The following is a 20,710-nucleotide window of genomic DNA, read 5'->3' on the forward strand; positions in this document are numbered from 1 at the left end:
GCGGAATTATAATCTTCACGTGCATCATCATTGCAAAATCCAACTCAGACATCGGCGTCTCCACGTATATGTCCTTAATTTGCATGGCCGAGACAAGAAAGAGACACGCGACTGGATATCACGAACACAACTTTAATGGGACTGGTTCCTAAATTTTACTTCGGACAACTTTGCACTCTCCTATCACGACGACACCAGTCATTCAACCACGCGATACAGATCATATAATTTGATTTCGTCTTGGCCGCAATGAGATTATCACTACCATTATTCTCACCACCATTATATGGTGTAGTGGTTTTTCAGCAGCTTCGCCGGCTTCGCTGGTCATCCACGTTCGCAGCCTCGTGATGGCACATAATTTTCTAATCCAATTTTGCGTCCGTCTGGTGTGGCAATTAAGAGCTTCATACAATAACAAACTTTACTCAGACTAACCTCCCAGTTCTCGGATTACCTCCCTTATCGTATGGCACAATCAAGCGGTGTTTTTCCAGCAGTGTAGTTTAAAGTAACGTGCAAGGCGTCCGGCCACGTGTTTAAGCCGGTATTTATCGCAGTCGCAAAAACCTACTGGTTCAGTCAAATAAATGCGTCTTGCGTTCGGGCTAGTTGGTATTCCACAAAAGCATACGGACACAGAAGACAAGGACAATCTTGCGCTTAGTCAAAAGGATTTAAGCTGGAGCTCTGAACGCGCGCAAACCAGCAAGCACGCGCAAGCATTTTGTAAACGCTTATTTCATTGCCTGCACTACGTTTTGCTCACAAAAGCATCCGCACTAAAGAAACCAGGAAAAAAACTTCGTCGAAAACGTTGCGAAATGCGCCCAACGCAGCGACAAGGAAAAGCGCGCCAACCAGCGCACCGATCCTGGCTCGTTCTGGCCGCATCCTGGCTACGGCTGCGGCTCAAAACAACACAGGCGACGAGCGGAACGAGCGGAGCGGAGCAGCAGTTCGGCGGTCGGCGGATGCGTACGTCTGTGCGTGGTGTTTGTGCGCGACGACTGCGGGCGCGTGTTGGGTTACGTGATGGCCTTTCCCGCCGCGTGAACGGCGTGCGTCCGCTGTTAGTGGTGACATCCGTCGCGGCGCGGGTCTCGGCGGACCCGAGTGTGCACTGACAGCAGCCGGCGGCGCGACATGTGCAACATGGAAGCCCCCCGGCCCCGAATCGGATTTTGGTGGGGCGACAAAAAGAGCCGGGAATTGAGCACCGACGACTTCAAGCAGGCCTGCTCGTAAGCACTTTCGCAAACGCCCCCCTCCGCGACTTCGAGGCGTCCGGAGGCCCCGCCGCTCGACGCGCACGATGTCGCGGTGCGGGTGGCCAAGGGTATCGTGGTACGCGATCGTGGTACGACGACTTGGTGGTTGCGCCGTGGACGGCCACGTTCAAGTCGATCGCTCCGAGTAGTTTCGCAACAGGGGAAGTGGCTTCCGGTTTAAGTGCCTGCTCCGACTGCGGTGTTTTGCAAATTGTGGAGTCTGAGCTTGTGCGGCCGCCAGGCTTTTCGCTATTGGCGTGCGCTCGCTGCAAATTGCACGTTTTTTTTTTTTTTTTTTTCCACCAACCTCGGATGACTACGCACTAAGCAATTTAATTTTCGCGGTTATAGAGTTCCCGTTTACGGTATTCTGTTGGGTATAAATCGTTTATTCGCATTGGTGGCGAAATGAAGCCCTTAAAATTGGAAAAAAAATCAAGTAAACAAGGGCTGATGAAAGCTTGTACGGATATTTCTGCAATGCAATCAAAGAGCTATATTAAAAAAATTACAGCCTCTTAATGTTTCGGCAAAGAACAAAAAATATGGTAATGCACACTGGCCCTACCTCCTCGACCCCATTTTTCGCTGATTAAGTGATTGACTCAGTAGAATGTGTCATAATGAGTAATTGGTTAGGCAAAACCACTTTCGCAAAAGGCACTGAAGGTAAAAAAAAAAAAATGAATTTTATTGCTGTGAACTGTTGCAAAGGCCACCAAAATGACCGGGTTGCCTTCGTAGTTTGAAAACTGATGTGGTGAGAGGTTGAACTGTAGTCATTTACAAACTGATTTTAGCAAGGTTTGAAGTTGTTCATGCAATCGAGCTTGTTTGGGTTGTATGTTTATCTTCGCAGGCTCTTGTGGCCCTACTTGTTTAGAAACATCCGGCTTGCAACTCGTTCTATAACCCTTTCCCTGGGTTGCGTCATATCACTTGTCTAAACAAAAAGCAATGCCTAACCTAGATGTGAGAACGGTCACTGTTTACTGGCCTATTAAACGTAATTTATATTGAGATACGTGCGTTAAAGCCCGGTTTGCAGCTGTTTTATGAAACTATGCTTGTTTTATGGGAATACAAGCATTTCAAACCATGGAGCACACTAGAAATCGCAACGATAGTGCCGTCTCTTGGTCGACTACCTATTCGTCAGAAAAATGCAGCACGATTGTATTGTATGTTTATTTTATTTTAATTATTGGCATTCTGCTTGCCTGATTGCCAGGCTTTAAAGAAGTAGTGGGTGAACGCGATACAAGAAAATTCACCAAAATAACAGCGTGGTGAAAGACAGATGGATGGAGTATAGAACGGGCAATGGAATAGAATATCTACATAGTTATACACACACTTGTATATGCGTGAGGGCTAGTTTAGTGCTAGTAAGAGCTAGTTTAGTGGTTGAATTTAGCACAGCTTGTTTTATTAGAGGAACGTGAAGACTTGATCTACAGCTGGACTACATAGAAGTCTTTATATTTAAAATGTAGGGTTGCCACCTTTCCCCGCAGAAAAAAACCGGCCCTTCGGGGGTAGGGGTGCTGTATAGAAGGTTGAACTTGTGTTAAAAAACAGACGTCACAGTTTTTTTTTTGTTCTTTTTGACATACAATGTCATATATTGTCGCGTTTTCCCACAGAGAAATCCACATAACGCTTGTACTCAAAGTGATCGAGATTTTGGTTATTGCTCCGAATGTGCTGCAGCAAAAAGTAACCACCCTTGCTGGCCGCGCCGGCGGCATTTCGTGTTGTTATACCTCCCTTTGGTCCCCTTCCATCTGAGGAATCACGCTCGGCGACATATTTTCTCGGCTCGCGTGTCTTTGCAGAGCTTGTTGACACGTATTTATCGTGTTAGTGGCTGTATTGACACTTACAAAATGCCAAAAAAATAAATAGCCACTGCACGATAGCCAAAAAACCGGCCGATGTCGGCCCGTTTTAGGTACAGACCGGCAACCAGCCCGCGGTCTAAAAAACCGGTCGGGCCAGTCCAAAACCGGTTAAGGTGGCAACCCTATTAAAATGGCGTGGGCAATAAAAACAATTATTTTTGTAGCGTCGCAATGTGGTGTAACTTGTTTTAAAATATCTGCACTAGAGCACCAGAAAATATTCGAGGCAGCCTGAAACGCACGTAATAATGTAGACATTTCTCTAAAGGTTCAGCTTTGTTTAAGTGTATCACTTTATTAAAACACTTGCGGACCCAAACATTGGGTGCCAAGAACCATTCACAAACGCCCTAGCTTTCCTCACGATGCCCCCTTAATTATGCACGCACGGTTGTGAAAGAACGACATCAAGTGAAAACATTAAAGCCATAGCAGCGCAAAAAACGTTTTCATGTGGTTGCAAAAGAAGCTAGTGTGGATTGCATCACAGCTTGGAGACGTTGCCGCCGGGAGTAAAAAACAGGCAAGGCGTACGTGGGGTTGCGTAACCTCTTCTTGGGAAGCACTTGGTGCATTTTGTGACACGATTGAAGCTGCATTGGGCAATACCCAGATAAGTTAAAACTTCCTACTCGTTTCAAGAGCGACCACCTAGAGGCCACTTTTTTAGATAGAGTATGGCACGTGCCTTGTGTATTGCACCACTCTACCAGCAGCGAGCTTTTTGGTGCAAAATACCTCTGACATGCGGTGTTGCAGTGGTACCACTCCAGATGCATGTTCGAGCATTTCGACTGCGCATCATGTGCCCCATTAGTTAGGTAGATAGTTGGGCTAGTCTATACTGATGTTGACTGGTGGTTGCTTTCTCTCAGCCACTTCTGCTAGCTTTGCTGTACAAAAATTTCATTGCTGTTTGCTTGCTGTTGCAGAACGACCGTGCAAACAAACCCCTCGTTTTTAAATGCATTGCCTGTCCCCCAAACATAAAAATGTAGCTTTCAATTACAGGCATCCCACTATCTTTCCTATAACTATTCAATAATGGAGCTTTTAATAACTGGAATCTCGTCAGTTTATACACAGCGTAGCTATAGCCACAATGGCAGGAAATGGCTTATAATCACCCGGGAATGTAGGTTTCAATAACAGGCATCCCACTAGCTTGCCTATAACTATTCAAGGATGTAGCTTTTAATAACTGGCATCTTGCCAGCTTATCTATCGTGCAGCTACAGCTATAAAGTGGGAGGAAATGTCTTATAATCATGGGGAATGTAGCTTCCAATAACTGGCATCTCATCATCTCATTACGAGTTTAGCTACAGCCAAAACAGGAAGAAAGCACTCGTAATGATTGGGTGAATTGTTCTGAGCAGCTATTGTTCTGCCCTGCTATGTCTTGATAAAGCAAAAAACAACTAGATAGTGTCCACAGAATCTAGTGTTCCTTATGACCCATTCTAAAGTTACAATGCTGTGCATAGCATATGCCCGTATAGTTCGTGTCTTATCGGCCTCTTTTTGTCTTGCAGGTCGCATGGGCTGGAACTGGTCAAGGTAAGGGCATTGGCCTGTGACTGTAAACAGTCGCACCGGTACAAAATCGTTCGAGAATGGCGTTTGTTAGATTTTAGGTGCCTCTCAACTTTTAACCCACCCGCGTTACATTTCAATAAGTTGCTGAAGCAAACCTTGCGATAAAAAGAGTGCGTGTCCCTGTGTTGTCTTTCTTCTAATGTGCTGCCTAGTGATCTGGAATGCCGGAGTCATAAGGTGTGTACTGTATTTTCGCGCGTATAACCCACCCCTGCACATAATCTGCGCCCTTACTTCCCCCTGGAAAAGAAAAAAAAAATCTTTGTGTATTGCCCCCACATTTGATACAAGAAAGGCTGCACCAAAGTTACTGCTCAAGCAAACACATCACATACTATGTAGACGGAAAAAGCGTATATTTAGCAAGTAGAATACACTGACTGCAAGGCGAAAGTCAGAATTCTGTAATAAGATTCAGTGGTTAGAGTGCGCTCGTGGATGTTTTTTCTTGTATGTTTTGCGCAATTGCTGCCATGGAAGGCTTAGTCAGAGTTACTGCGTAGGAGCTTCACGATAAAATGTGCATTGCCTTGAAGTCGCACTAAAGGAAAAAAACCCCGCGTATAATTCGCACCCCTACTTTGCCACTGAAATTTTCGCATTTTTGGTGCGGGTTATATGCGCAAAAATATGGTACGCAAAAGTTTGAACAGGCTGTTCAATGCTTTAAGGCTGCTGCCATGAAGACAAAACGTGGCTTTGTTCAACTTGGAAGAACTAGCCTAAGGGAACCCTGTCAGCTCCTAACCAGCTCCAGAAGAAATTTTTGTACGATCGTTTGAAGTCCGGGCTTGAAAAGTGGGAACCGGAAAACCTGGTCTTGCTTTTAAGGCCAAAACTTCGAACAGTCGTAACTTCTGTTGCAGACGAGATAGAATTATGATGCTAGTCTCATTGTCCTCCTCGATTTACGCACAGTTCACTCGTACTTTGTTCAGCTGCATCCCTGCTGCAGTTTTTTTTTTTACAAAAGCTGTCACAAAATCAAATATAAAAATCTGAATTTGATTGTAGTTGTTTAACACAAAAACAAAATTTATATCTACAATCAGAACGAAAAACTACACAAGTCCCTCCAATTTTCATCATCATAACTCTAAAAATAAAGTTTTTTGGTTTAAGACCTACGTGCCCTCTTAACTGCATCTTTGCATTGGTATCATCAAATGGAACTAATAGAGTCCCCACTACAATTGCACAGTGGTGGTGGTGGCGTTGAGGCAGTCGCCAACCACCCAAAGTCCCAGTGATGTCACAAGGACCCGGCGATAAAGTGGCTGGGAAAAGTCTCCACTGTTTCACCTGTTTTCCCTAATATCTAGCTTAGTTGTTGGAAACGTGCGACAAAATTGGTACCTGCGTTATTGGTAACAAAGTAATCTCTTGAATGAGCGAAACTTCTATTTTAGCAATCTTTTGAATGAGCGAAACTTCTATTTTAGCAATCTCTTGAGTGAGCGAAACTTGTATTTTGTCTTGAAGGCCCGGTGAAGACACACATATTCTTTTTATATGCTCCGTAGGGGGAAGTTAGTGTGACAATATCTGGCTGATTACTGTAAACCTTTGCCATAGCACTCGCGTGGCCTGCACAGAGCGCGGAATAAGTGATAGGCGCTCTGATCTGCGCTGTGCTGGCCCTGACCAGGCATGGGGTTCGGGTTCCAATGTCAGTGTTATCTGTGCAGTCTGTCCCGGCAACTGTCTGGCTTTTCGTTGCACTGTTTCTGATGCACGTGGGCTGTGGATGTTTACCCCCTCACATTTTGTGCCTATCATTCTACTTGAGCAACCTGAAAGGGTAAAAATAAGATGGACAAAATGCATTTGAGATGATTGTATTTGAAGGGGAGGGCTTGAAAGAATCACTCGTACAATTGCTTGGATGAATTTGAGTACTTGCAATTAGTACTTGAAACTGAAGTGAAAGACTGATTGTTTTAAATTACTTAGAGTTTATTTGAACTACTTTAACTTGGAATATAATTGCTAACTACTTGACATTGCTTGGCATACTTGAAAGTTCTTGCTATTGTTGTCGTTAGTGAGAAGTGGTTATGATGGCTGTGTTTGTGTGTGGGACTTCTTACGGTAACAGCGGCTTTTTGTTACGAGGCTAAACAGATGTACATATTGGGAAATTTTAGCGAGATAGCTAAAAAAAAAAAATGCTCGTACATTAATAAAAATGACGTAGGTAACTTGTTCGACGAAAGCGTACCTAGTTACAAAACATTCTGGCTCACTTCTAATCACATTTCATAATGGCAGAAAATGTGTTTCTTGTGGTGAGAAAGGAGGCCAGGGTAAATTTGTTTTTGCACATTGTGTCAGGCTTAATTCGGTTGAGGGGGCTTGCTAAGTAGAAGAGGTCAGGGAATTGTGCGTTCTCTGTCCCCGTGGTCTTCGTGACTACATTTTCATCAGAAGCGTCTTCAACATGTGGCTTGCCGCCCACACTCAAGTTGTTAGAAGATGGGCAACAAATGTGCCTTCCATGCACAGCATTATGGAGTTTTTTGTGCCGATTTCAAATCTCCAATTACATTTTTTGTGAAAGTTTACTATTTTTTTAGATAATTAATGATTAATTGCCATTATTTTGGGTCAGTTTTGGGTCAGAATTACAAAATAGCCACTCCATACAGAATGATGATTACCTTGTGGCTAGGCAGACAAATGACTAAAGAATACAACGTTGGAAGGAGTTTTTTGATTTAGCTATTTTTGCTGATTTTACAACACACTGAACTCCACTCTGCCAGAAATTGCTCAGAGGTGGTGTCAATTAAACAAAATAATAATTTTCCGAAGCCTCCATTTGAAAAATTTGTTTCCAACATTGTATTCTCCACACATCTAGGTATCATAAGCAAAAAAAAATTACAGTTGCATCTGCTCCGGGTGCCAAGATATCCTAGGGCGAAATGCTAGCTTCGCGCTGCAAGAAAAGCACTGTTTCACCATCGAATTCTGTGTGAACTGAGCTGTAGAGTGCACTTTAAAATGCTGTTTACAATAAAATATGGTGCCTTATTATGGGGAAATTTGCAGACTGATAGAAAAATGGTCGTCGATGCCGCAAATGCCATTTTCAAGTAAACGATTTTTTGACTGTTTTTCTCATGATGGACAAATGGACAGACGAAACGTTTCTGGGAGTGGAAGTTTTACTCTGTTAGTATGAATTCCTTGGACTCCAAAGTCGGAAGTAAGTGCCTTGAGAATTGTGGCTGACGCGTCTGGTCGTTCCGTCCTCCGTTTAGCTGGACCTGTCCCGGCCATTGGAAGAGCAGGGCCCCCTGGCGGCCATTGTGCACAAGTTCTGCGACATCCTGGTCCGTGCGGACCACGGCGACACGGAGTGTCAGCGGATTACGGAGGAATTTGAGGTGGGTGGTGGCCTTTGTGTGAACTTGCTTTAAGGTGACAAATCATCACACCACTCCTCTGCCTCCTCAAAAAAAAAAAAAATAAAAGAAAAAAAGGCGTCGGGGCAGACGCAACGCCTCGAACGAGTGTTTGTTGCAGTGTGGGGTTGCAAGTGTACTCTGAAAACTGTGCAGAACTCTATCGTGGGTAGTTCAAGAATTCTTTTTGTTGTTGAATATGGGGAAATAATTAAAAAGCGTCCCATGTTTGTGGACAGAATGAATTACAGGCGAAACTCATTGCTGACGCCGATGTAATGAATATGATATGCAGCAACCTCGTGGTGTGCCTTAATCCTGCTGTGTCAGTGCAACCTTTGCATTGGCACCCTCAACCCACTGCGGTGGCTCAGTGTGCTGAGCTTGAGGGTGTAGGTTTGATACTAGTTGCAGGGGCCGCTTGTCTGATAAAGGCAAAAGACAAGAAAGCCCATGTGTCGACATTTTGGTGCGCTTTAACAATCCCCAGTTGGTCAAAATTAATCCAGAGCCCTCCACTACGATGTGCCTCATGGCCCAAGTGTAGCGTCAATGTGTTAAACCACCAAAAATGTTACATTGACGCTGTCATTGAAGATGTGAAGCCTGATATGCTCCTGGTGAAGAAGGTGTGTTGGTGTTGTGGTGTTCTTTGCAGCGCTACTGCCGTGCGCACCCAGCTGTGGTGGTGGTGGACCCCCTGGAGAACGTGCGCAAGGTGCTCAACCGGTACCACCAGTACCGCCTTGTCGAGCAGAGCCCCCTGGCCACTACAGGTGTGCAGGGGTGGGGAAGAGACCTGTGGGTGGAACCTTGGTGCGGTAGCAGAGTTGCACTGGAGCTGCAATAGTGCTGGCGCTGGAATGGCAGTGCAGACTAATGGGTGCCACACTTTACTTTGGCTGTGTCATGTGCGGTTTCCGTTTCGATTTCAAGAGGGCGGGGTCGTGGAATTGCAGTGTTTAAGTAGCCTTTTGCTTGGCGAAGCCTTCGCTTTGTAACTTACGAAGTTCTTTAGTATTTACTCAGAGTTTACTAAAAAAAACTGTGTAGCTTTCCCACGTAGTCCTTGGCTGCATGTCGTGGAGATGGGAACCATTTGTAGTTATGTACACTTTCTCAGAAACTATTAGTAGTAGGTGTCAGGATCTAGTATTCTGCTTTCCCTTTGCAAGAAAGTGGATGGCGATTGTTGCCTCTTTGGTTACTTGACTTTGTATGCTCCGAGACCGAGGAAAGATTCTGCCAAAAATTTCTTCCATTCTGTGTCTTGCAAGGCTGCTCAGACTCTTGTGTCACACGACACAAAAATCTTTTTCCTTCTTTAGAGGATAGCCGTGTGTGTGTGTGAAGCGTGGTGAGGCATAAATTGGTCGCAGTTAGCACAGGACCGGAATAATTGGAGATCTATGGGAGAGGCCTTTGCCCTGCAGTGGGCGTAGACAGGATGATGATGAGTGTATGTGTGTGTACACCTATGTTCTTAGTTTTCACCATTTTCACCAGATGGCATTGCAAGTCATCCACCACACCACGCTGACCTCTTCATGTAGTTTAGGTATTTTCTCCCTCTCACCCAACCTGGGCTGCGGAAAAGTTGCTCTTACCAGACCTCAGCCTTTTTACCTTTCAAGCAATGAAATAAATGAAGGAAACTCACACTAACGCATAAGGCTTGAAAGTAGCGATTTACTGCATCATTGTGGCTATAAGTGGGAGCTTTTTTCATTTTTTTGGAAGTGATAATTATTGGACATCACCTTGGAGGGGAATACGCTACGGCGTGTCTTTCTCGTTCCGAGCAAGTTTTGCCATGGTTACAGCGAACGCTGGAGTATTTCTCATTCTGGACAAGTGTTGCACAATTATGGCAAATGCTGGAGTGTTTTTTTGGCCGATCTTGGCCGATCTCCCTAAGCGGGTACACTTAGCTTGACAAGCGTGCGCAGGGGACGCTGGCCGGTCGTCGTGAGGCACGCACACACGAGCACTGGGCATTTTCTTGGTTTTGTTAACTGCCGAGCGGTCGCCGCGGGGCCCGCGCTCACGTGCGCGCACTCAGCAATTTCTTGGTATTTTTAACTGCGCACACGAAAAATTGCGATTTGCTAAACAGCTTCGCTGTTGAAAAGTAAAGGAGGAATTAACGCAAAGTCACGGTCTAGGCCAATGTTTGTCTGAGCACCTCTCTCTCTGGCTAGTTACTTGAAGGTTGACAGTAAAAACCCATAGGCATTGGCTTGTGATGGCAGCCAAACGTAAAAATTGTAATCTCTGTTTAAATATCAGTTTTAAGTTAACAAGTCTAAATTAATATTTATAAACGAGATTTCTAATAAGTTACAAGCATAGAATGTGTAAAAAATTCAAATGCCCCTTTGTCTCATGACAAAAATGGTTGAAACACGAAACTTTCTTCTACCGCAAACCTAGTTGAATCAAATTCCAATCTCGTGAAGGATTCGTTTTGGGCATAGCAACTTGGACTGCGGACTGTCGGCCTTTAAAGACATTGGCTTTTGACCAGAAAGAGCTTCATGTTTCGACCGTTTTTACTTCACCCACAATCGTCATCGTTGTCAGAGAAAGTTGGCTTTCCTGCCGTGCATTTTGGGGTGGGCAGTCGTCATTGGTGAGGCAAGAGAAAATTTCGCGTTTAGACTGCTGCCTAGAGCTGTTTTTTTTTTTTTTTCTCCCGTGCAAAAGCTATGTATTGCCGCGTTACACTGACTCATTGTGAACGGCAGGCCAAACTGTTTTGAGAACTCCGTGGGAGTCTGTCCGATGATTTCCAAGCATTGCAATCGTTACAATCGTCTATGCAATCATTGCAAAGGGTACGTACGTGAGTGTGTACGGAGTGTAGCGGCATTTCGTCACGAGATACGCCCACACCGCACTGTGTAATCAGGCCCGGCGGAAACAGTCTACTCGTGTCGGCGATAAGATTGTATCCAGTGTCCACACTTGACACTGCTGACACACACTAAAACTTTGTGCAATCGTGGCTGACCTCTAATGACGGAAGCTCTTGCTTTTAAATAGAGCACGTGCGGTCCTGGATAGCAAACATCAAAGATAATTTTTTTCGTCTTTTCTGTGGCCTGCTCTTGCTTGTGTAATTAGCATCCATTGTGCATTGCTACAAGCCAGGTTATTGAACCAAAAAGGAATTACAAACAATCTTTTTACTTTGTTTGTGCGAGACTTGGAATGAACGTGATGAAAAATGGTAATGAGAAGTTTGTTGCAACAATTTTTTTTTGTTATATGAGACTTCGAACCAACTCGATGCAAAATGGTGGTGAGAAGTTTTAACTACTGGGGAAACTAACTAGCTTCGTGTGGCACCCGGCACTTTTTTCACTGTGCAATATCGCTGCATTTGCTTTAACCCTTTTGGTCCTGGTGGTGTCAATTGATGCCATCAAATAAAAGTTCCTCTAGCGCATACAGAACGAAACCAAAACTGCTAGCTCTTTGAGGATTTTTTCTCTATTGATGCCTGTTGCGATGGATATCACTGTTTCATTCTAGTGAAGCTGCATGCTACAAAGAAGCAGCAGCTCCGGTGAAGACGAAATTATGACGTTGAGGCTGAAAAAAGTGGCGGTCCGAGCTTTATTCCCAAGCTTGTAAACCTATAAATGTGTACACTACGAAGCTCATTTCTTGTTTGTAGGCTCATGTAGTCATGACGTTTAGGAAAATATGCAAAAGTGATGTTTCTACTCGACATAAAATTTTTAATTGCCACATGTCCTAATTAATTGCCTCATTAATAAATCTGTTATTACTTGCACTTCCAGCCCTATTTTTTGTTTGGGGGCTTATTGGATCATAAAATTTATGAAAACACGCAGAAAACATTGTTTTGCTTGAAGTTGAAAATTCAAAGCTGAAAGGGTTAATGTCAGCATTGTGCAAGTGAATTGTGGCACACCGTAGCTCTGTTAAAAGGGTGGAACTGTTTAGAAAATTTGAGCTGGACTCCGAAGAAAAAAATTCATACTGTAGGTATGCTGAGGCTAAGCTTTGGTGTAGAACAGAGCCTTGTCACGACTCAGTCTCAACAAGGCCTCAAAATGGAAGGTTCTTGATTGCAGTTTTTTCTCCTAATCATAGTTTTCTTTTTTGCGTCTTTTCTTGAAGCTAACTTTGCTCAGTAAAGTTAAATTGAAACCCTCAGTGTCGGAGGTCAGAACACAAAATAGCTTTATTGCTCCCAGGTGAACACTGGCCTGAGCTGGTGCTCAGCTCGAGGCACAGGCCACGCGGGGTCCAGACTTGCGCAGTGCATCACGCAAACCATTTTTTGACTTAACCACTCGATATGGTTACTGCCTACAACACTCAGTACGGTGTGTGACACCTAAAGGAGCACTTAAATGAATTGGCCACACTTAACGTGTGGCCACATTCTGGAGTTCAATTTCCGTAATCGTTTATTTTCCAATGTTTAGTGCAGTTCTAGAGCCTCGAGTTATCTGTAGCGCCCACACCATTCGCACCCCTTGAGCTCAAAAGCAGTTATTTCTCCCTATCTGTTATCCACGATTCAATGTAAGTGGTGTAAAGCTTGCAATCGCACTTGGCGGTTGTCATTATCTCGTGACATTGTCTGTCTTAAGTGACGATAAGTCATGTTGCTTTTGTTCGATTCCCGGCCGCCGCGGCTGCTTTTCTGATGGAGGCGAAAAGCAAAAACGCCCGTGTGTTCGAGATTTTGGGGCACGTTAAAGATCCCCAGGTAGTCAAAATTAATCCGGAGCCCTCCACTACGGCGCGCCTCATTGCCTGCGTTGCGTCGTCACGTTAAACCCAACAATCAATCAAGTCATGTTGCTTTTCTGTTCGTGCTTGCTTGGTCGTTTCTTGCTTTGTCCAGGGTCATATCTGTGAGCAGCGGAGCTGCTTGTTTTTAGGCATATTTTGAGTACAGTTAAGCCTGGATGTAACGAATTTGACAAAAATTCGCAATTTTTCGTTAGATGCAGGTTTCGAGTTTAAGCTCGTGTGAATGAAGCAGAAACGAAACCAAAATGCTAGACATAAATGATGGCGAACTCACTCTCAAAGGATTTACTTCACAGTGAAAAACTGCGTGATTTGAGTCTCCTGCTTTCCCACAAACTCAGTCATTACACGCCACTACAAAGCAAGGTCACTTAGCCCTGTACTCCCAAAAGGGAACTTAAGTACCATTTTTGCCTTTAGACACTTTTCGGTGCCTTAACCTGGGCCCGTTTGCCCGTACGCATAAGTTCCCAATTAAGTTCCCGCTTACGAATAAGACGCCAATAAGTTGGAGTCTGCCACGGCAATTAAGCCGGTTGCCAAAAAACCCGATGGAAACGCTACCTTAAACGAGCGTTTGTATCAGTTTCGGGCAAACGACTTATTACCTAGACATCGCTAAAGTCGCAGTTGAGAACTTATTCCCGCACTTATCGCGTTCGGGCAAACGGGCCCTGGTTTAGGGACCAAACTTATTCTGAAAGGACGTCTTCTCGCTAACATGATGCTCTTTGCCGCACTCAAAATTGTTGAGGGGGTGTTAGCTGGGATACTGTGCCGGGCGGCGACGATCTGCTTTCTCTCCAGCGGAGGCGGCATTTAAAATTGCGAACTTGTTTTAAGAAGCTGCAGCCGGATTCGCTCATCCCTGACGAACTGACACCATATATGGCAGTGGAAACGCCTGACCACATGCCAACAAGCACGCCTTTACCGACACCGCACTCACACTGGAAAGAAACACACGCTAGTTTGTGGTGACGGCGAAGTTCCCTGAATTAGTGCATTTCTCCAGCCAGTTTTCCAGCCAAATGGCTCATCAGCTTAGCAAATTCGTGACATCAAGGTTAACCGTCGCACCACCTTCGAATACATAGAAGTCGCAAGCACATTGGTTTCAATTAGGGGTGGGTGATTGATCAATTAACTTTTCGATTAATCGATTAATGCTTTAGTTGCGATTAATGTCTTTTTGTGCACAAGCGTATCCATGATCATATTCGTGTTCAAATAACCCACCTTACTTCACAATGAAAATCGATGTAAGTATGCTCGGGGATACTGACTAACACTGCAAGCTGATATCCAAGACAGGTGGGGGAATGGCTACTCTAAATACAAATATGCATAATACGAAAAAAGTCGAGCGGGCATGCCTACCGATTTACCGTTGTATAAATCAACTATGGTGTAAGTGAACCACAATTAATCGAGTCCTCCTGCAATTACGGCACGTGCCAATGTTCCTGATTCCAGAAATAGTGGGAGTGACGAACACTGGTAAGCATCTCGCCCGCATCACCGCCATGATGATAATCTGGTCAGCTCATCTGGGATGTATGTGATGTGCTAGCCTGACTTAGCCCTTTTTTTATTGCTCTCTATTTGTGCTCTATCCTTTCATACCTCTCTACTCCCCTTCCCCCGCAATGGGTTGTATGCAGGTGAGCTCCCTGCAGAGCTCAATGATATCCCCAGTGCACTTCCTTTCCTTTTCTCTTCCCCCAAACCACTACAAAAAACTGTGAGCAGGCCTAAGAAAATATTGATAATATGTGCTGCTGTATTTTTATAGTCATTAAAAAAATAATTTTATCATTGCCCTTCTTAAACCAATGCAACCGATTAATTGATTAATTAACCGATTAAAGCCTACCGATTAATCGTACTAACATTTTTAACTGATGCCCAGCCCTAGTTTCAATGGGGCTACAATGAGGAATTGGAAAACTTCGTTAAATCCAGGAATTCGTGACATAGAGGTTCGTTACATTCAGGTTTAACTGTACAGGCTCTGGTAGTCTGCTGCGAGAGCAGGGTGCCTTTCATAAAGCCCCTCTGCCTTGCTGCCTGCATTGGCAAAAACAAAGCAGACATTAATGTGAAGGTGTGCCCTGTTTTGTGTTGCATCATAGCTTGCCGCAGCGTTCATAGTCGTGTTTACACAGTGCATGGTTAATTCACTCCTTAATGTCACTGGGAGCCTTTAGTTTAGGTGGAGTCATCAAAGGATCTCGTGAACTTTTTTTTTGTCTTGAGCAAGGCTTGCATACACAGCGGCTGTATGGGAATCCCTTGGAGAGAAAGGTTTTTTGCCATATGCCTCTTCTGAGCCGCACATACAGCTGTGCGTCTCACTAAATATTTTCACAAAACACAAGCGCCGCGTCTCTTAAATTTAGAACAAAGCCCCTTATTTTTATGGCTGCTGTTTAATTACCGGAGCTGTATCAGTAGAAATATCTACTCCTACAGGGCCAGTACCGTTGCGTAAATCTTAGAGGCTTACAAGACAAGTAGCATTGCATTTGTTTTTCGGACTTGAAAGACTCAATACGTAGTCACGGACAAATGGAATGCGAGCACAAAAATATGAACCAAGACACTCAAAATTAAAGAATACTGTTCGTGAAGGTCGAGCCATTGGTATATTTCGAAAGCCACATTTCCCAACTTTGGTACTGTAATTAAGCTACGTGTCAATTAGACTGGGATAAAAAGAAATCGCACGTTTTTGTGTTCTGGTTCATATTTTCGTGATCGTGTTTTATTTGTGCATGTCTGTACGTATACATTGATACGTGAACATGCATAATAAGTACCATATTTTTGCGCCAATAACCCCCACCAAAAATGCGAAAATTTCAGTGGAAAAGTAGGGGTGCGGATAATACCTTGATTTTTCCTTTAGTGCAGCTCCACAACAGTGCGCCTTGTGCCATGAAACTCCTACGCAGTAACACACTATAAAACATGCAAGGACAAGGACGGAAAAACAAGGACGAGCGCACTCTAACAACTGAATTCTATTACTGAATTGTGAGTTTCGCCTTGCAGTCAGTGTATTCCATTAGCTAAATATACGCTTTTTCTGTCTACATAGTATGCGATGTGTTGCTTGAGGAGTAGCTTTGGCGCAGCCTTTCCTGTATCAAATGTGTGGGCAATGCGTGAAGGTTTTTTTTTTCTTTTTCAGTGGGCTGAAAGTGGGGGTGCGGAATATATGCACGGGCGGGTTATAAGCGTGAAAATACGGTACATGTGATACACAGCTGTAAGATTACAGGACTCGGACATTGTGCAAACATTGAAAGTCTCATTGAAATGAAGCGCGACCAACAAAAATTTGTATTTAATTCGCTATATCAGTGTTCATTATGACGAGGTTCAACTGTAAAAGTTTAGCAAAGTTTAGTTTTTGTCCTCTACGTGCTGCGTTAATACGCTTACCCCTCTGCTACAACAAAGCAGGGGTGCTTGTGGCTCCCGAATTCCGAAGTGGAGTTCCGCAAGTGGTGTACATCGAAGAACTCTCTTCCCTGCCTCTCGCAGACTGGGTGTTTGTGCCGCCCTTCGTGGAACTTGGCGGCACGGATCCGGCCGCAGACCGGGCGGCCGTGCGCGAGCGGGGCCTGCGCTTCCCCGTCGTGTGCAAGCCGCTCGTGTCGCACGGCATGAAGCGGGCCCACCAGATGTGCCTGGTGTTCGGCGACCGGGGGCTGGCCGACCTCCAGCGGCTGGGCGGGCCCTGCGTGGCCCAGGAGTTTGTGGCCCACGGCGGCCGCTTGCTCAAGGTGTACGTGCTGAACCAGCGTTACCACCTGACGTGGCGGCCCTCGCTGAGGGACTTCCAGGCGGCCGACACGCCCACCGTCTTCTTCAACAGCCAGGACGTCTCCAAGCCGCACTCGAGCTCCCCGCTGAACGCGGACGCCGCAGTGGAGGCGAGTAGTCGTGGTCACCGCGACTTGCGCCTTGAGAGGCGTGTAAGTGCAACCTTGATGCAGAGTAAAATGGTGGTGACAAGCTGGGCAGGTTGGTACGGTGACACCTTGGCAACAACAGCGCAAAAAATGAAGAGGATAAGCAAAGCGAACGAGATGAGCTAAAAAATCTCGACCGATACAGTAAAAACTCGTTATAAAGAAAAGGGGGGGTCGCATTACTTTGTTATAACCATATGTGCATTTCTATGAAAAATTTACATGCTAAAGAGGATGTACTCACCACGGAAACTCATAGCATCCCACGAAAACAAGCGAAAAAAAACCCAGCAAAGGATTGTGTTTATTCACGCCGAACGGCTCATCCATGATCATTCGACAGCACACGAGCTGGCGGCTAACTTCGCAGAGAAAAAGTCCTTGGTAGATTTTTTTCCGTGTTTCCTTCAGGCGAATGATGGCTTCTTCAGCTGCGGCTGCAATTTCAAGCCTGTCCTCGCCTTTTATTGTGAGTGCCAAAGAAGTGGCACAGCAGGTCTGCCGCATCCCGGTCGAGGCACCCTACGGGGGCCCAGGAGACGCTCACCCTCGCTAGTGTTTCAGGCGCTTGCAGCCATTTTAGCGCACTGGAGTTAGCGGCCCTTAGCGTGGCAAGTTTCGAATTACCATATCCATGATGCGACAAACTCGTGCACTATAAGAAAGTGACCCGACGGGTGCCAAAATGGTCCTTAAATGCTTGTAGCGGAACAAAAAGGTTGGTTATACCCATTCCTAGGAAATTTTAGCGTCTTTAAAACGAGGTCTAAAAAACATGAGCATCTGTGGGAATTTCAAGGGGAATTACGATGGCTTTGTTATATCCATTCGTTCGTTATATCCCATTCTGTTTTAACGAGGTTTTACTGCATCTGCGGTAATTGCGAGTTAGTGCTTGTCTTGTTCGCTTTGTCCTTACCTTTGTTCACACCGTTGCCAAGGTGTTGATGTAACAAATGAATTTGTCGTTCAACTGCACAGCTTGGGCGACAAAGCAATGAAGGCTACGTGGGATTCATCCTCATCTAATATCCGTGCCATACATACGCAAATAATGACATTAATTTAAGGTCTTAAGATACTGAATGACATTATTTGGGCGATCCGTGCTACACGCCAAAGCGCAAAGGCCTTAAATGTGTTAGGCGCGATGGTCATAGTGACCAAAAAGAGAAATGCGCTTGTATTTTATTGAGTTTTTTTACTTGGAGAAAAATGTTGTACAAGGGGTAAAAATGTTTTTCGTGAAAGAAAACGTTATGAGAAATAGTGTTTTGTTTAAAATGGTGTGAGCCGTTTCTAAAAGTGGCTTCAGCAGCTGCCGCCGCCTGCCAGCGGTAGCCAAATCTTAACACGACGAGTAACACGATGTTTTGCCTTTTGCCGCTGTTTTAGTGAGCTTCGTCTTCTTCAAAACTTCGCCACCAAGAGTGCACAAAAAATCGTCTTATTTAGAAGTTCAGCTACGTTTCCGCGTCAACACTCTGGTGCTGAGAGTTCTGTTGGTTTCATTTGGTGCTCATCGCGTTTGAGAGTAGGCAAATTTAAGGCGTTCGTGAAGGTGAATGAGTTGTGCGGAATTCCCTCAACCGAAAATGACATTAGAGTGAATGGCATTAAATCTTAAGGCATTAAGCACTTAATGTCATTTTTCGTGTACATGTGGCACGGGCATAAGTTGTGCTCGCAGTTGAACCAGCAATAAATTTGTATCAACTTGCCCAACTAGCGTTCCCTTGAATCGATTAAAAGAAGTCACCAGGATTGGCGACTGTTTGTTAAATTGGGGTCTTCTGAATGTGTTAATTCAGTAAGTTCGTGAACATTAAGTTTCATAAGTTTGAGGTTCAACATGATTAAGGATGAGCAGGGTTACCTGTAGGCTCAAAAACTTACTGGTTTCGTGACTATCTGTGCATTTTGCATCCCCCCCTCTCTCTCTGTTTCTCTTGCTTTCCTACTTTCTTCTCTCTTCCCACCTTTAAACCTCCTCTCACATGCCACGCGGCAAAAACACGAAGAAAAACAAAAAACAAGAACTAGACAGCGGTGTTTTGTGTATTTTCTCGTTCTTTTGTGCCATGTTTTTTCAACGCTGATCTTCATCATGAGTGTTCACCAAATCACCCAAATCACAGTCCTGTAAAAATCTTCCAGGTCTTGAGCTGTGTGAGCAGAAGTCACAAAAAGTAAATTGCCATGTTCTTGTGAAAGCACTGTGCTAATGGGAATGAGCTGTGCATTGCAAGCATGGGAGTTGCAGGCCTTTGAATGGTCTTTCCGAGGACCGTAGGCGTAATATTGCCTGGTACGAAATTTTTTTGTGCTAAAGCATTGTCTGCGATTTTTAATGACCCATACAGTAGCCGACCGATTTTTCGGACCTGGAGGGGAACGAAAAATTTACCGAATAAAAGAGCAGTCCGAAAAATTTGTGAGTCATTGCATCTATGGGACAACTGCCGGTTCCTCGGGAAAGTCCAAAATATCCAGCAAGTCCGAATTCTCGGAGTCCAAAAAAACGGTCGGCTACTGTGGTGAAGTTACTGAGCTTTATTAAATGTCCACCAATGGCTGCCTGTAAAAGGGCTTCGTTCTTGTACTGTTGGGACACATGGTCTGAACTCCAATGCATGACAGAAAGAAATAGCTAGCAGCAGCACTCTGCAATTGACAGATGCTGCCTGATGCATCTGACCCTCTTAATACATTTTTAATGGCACCACGTAGTAACCAAAGGCCTTCTACAAAGTACATGCAAGCACTCCAAACAGTGAATATTTCGTGACATCACACAACTTTAGGTCGAATAATTTTCATTGACTGTCTGTGCATTCTGTTTGAGCAAATGTAGAAAGGTGCAAATGCTCGTACAAACTTTAAAGGGGTAGGGGGAGACAGGAAATGGAACTTTGGGTGTTAAAAGCTTAGTCTTCCCTCTGTTCTTCGGGCCTCGGGGAAACTGCAGGGCCACTGTAACTCAAACACAGGAATTGCAGCGTGCCTGGCTGTGGCCGAAAGGTAACATGGTGCTTGTGTCTGCTGTCCACTTTGCGGTGTTCAGGGGAATACGATGCCGTGTCCTCGGAAGCTGCGCTTCATTGTCGACACCATGCGGAAACAGCTCGGCCAGCGCCTCTTCGGCATCGACATCATCGTCGAGAAAGACACCGGCCGGCTCTGCATCATCGACGTCAACAACTTCCCAGGCAAGTTGCACTCCTGGTTTTTTTTTTCTTTATTGTAGTTCTCGTGGTGGGAGGGATGGATTGTGCACTGTAGTGGGAGAAAGGCTGCAACTTTGTTGCCCTCTGGATCGTGGAAAAGCTCGGTTTGATCTTAATTCCACAAGTGTGAGGTTGCCACAGCACAGCACATCTTTTTTTTTAATGTGTGCGCAGGTTACGATGGTGTGACCAACTTTCTGGACCAGTTGAGCAGCCTGCTTGCAGAGCTGGTCGGCTCGGAGCTGCCGGACTCCGGCATCGACACATCGGACTCGTCCGACGAGACGCCCAGGCGATTGCCCCACCACTGAGAAAGACCACTGACGACAATTCCACACGTGCCACATTCATCGCCATCTGGTTACATAAAAAAACATGAACATTCGAAGCATTTTACAGGAGGCTCGATTGCTGCCAAACCCGGGAACCAATGTGTCAGGTTCCTCGGGACAAGAATTTTAAATAACAATTCTGCCCCCAAGTATTCCGCGGTTCATCGGTCTCCGTTCACTGGTCACC

The 20,710-nt window shown here is 45.0% G+C and overlaps 1 protein-coding gene across 2 annotated transcripts; it reads left to right on the top strand.

Annotated features, from left to right (window-relative positions):
* The first annotated feature begins 915 nt into the window (after window positions 1-915).
* Window positions 916-20,583, top strand: LOC144165990 (inositol-tetrakisphosphate 1-kinase-like). 2 transcript variants are annotated; one of them, XM_077695658.1, is made up of 7 exons: window positions 916-1,244; window positions 4,711-4,735; window positions 8,041-8,166; window positions 8,843-8,960; window positions 16,534-16,967; window positions 20,029-20,173; window positions 20,366-20,583. In XM_077695658.1, exons 1-7 carry the CDS (start codon window positions 1,147-1,149, stop codon window positions 20,500-20,502), a joined length of 1,083 nt encoding a protein of 360 aa, XP_077551784.1. In that variant the 5' UTR covers window positions 916-1,146; the 3' UTR covers window positions 20,503-20,583. The 2 variants fall into 2 exon arrangements, with proteins under 2 accessions (XP_077551784.1, XP_077551787.1); XM_077695661.1 differs by having other exon boundaries at window positions 16,534-16,925.
* Window positions 20,584-20,710: the final 127 nt, after the last annotated feature.

Source organism: Haemaphysalis longicornis, unplaced genomic scaffold (genome assembly GCF_048455015.1).
Source record: "Haemaphysalis longicornis isolate Haplotype H1 unplaced genomic scaffold, Haemaphysalis longicornis Haplotype H1 scaffold_153, whole genome shotgun sequence".
Classification (NCBI taxonomy): Eukaryota; Metazoa; Arthropoda; class Arachnida; order Ixodida; family Ixodidae; genus Haemaphysalis; species Haemaphysalis longicornis.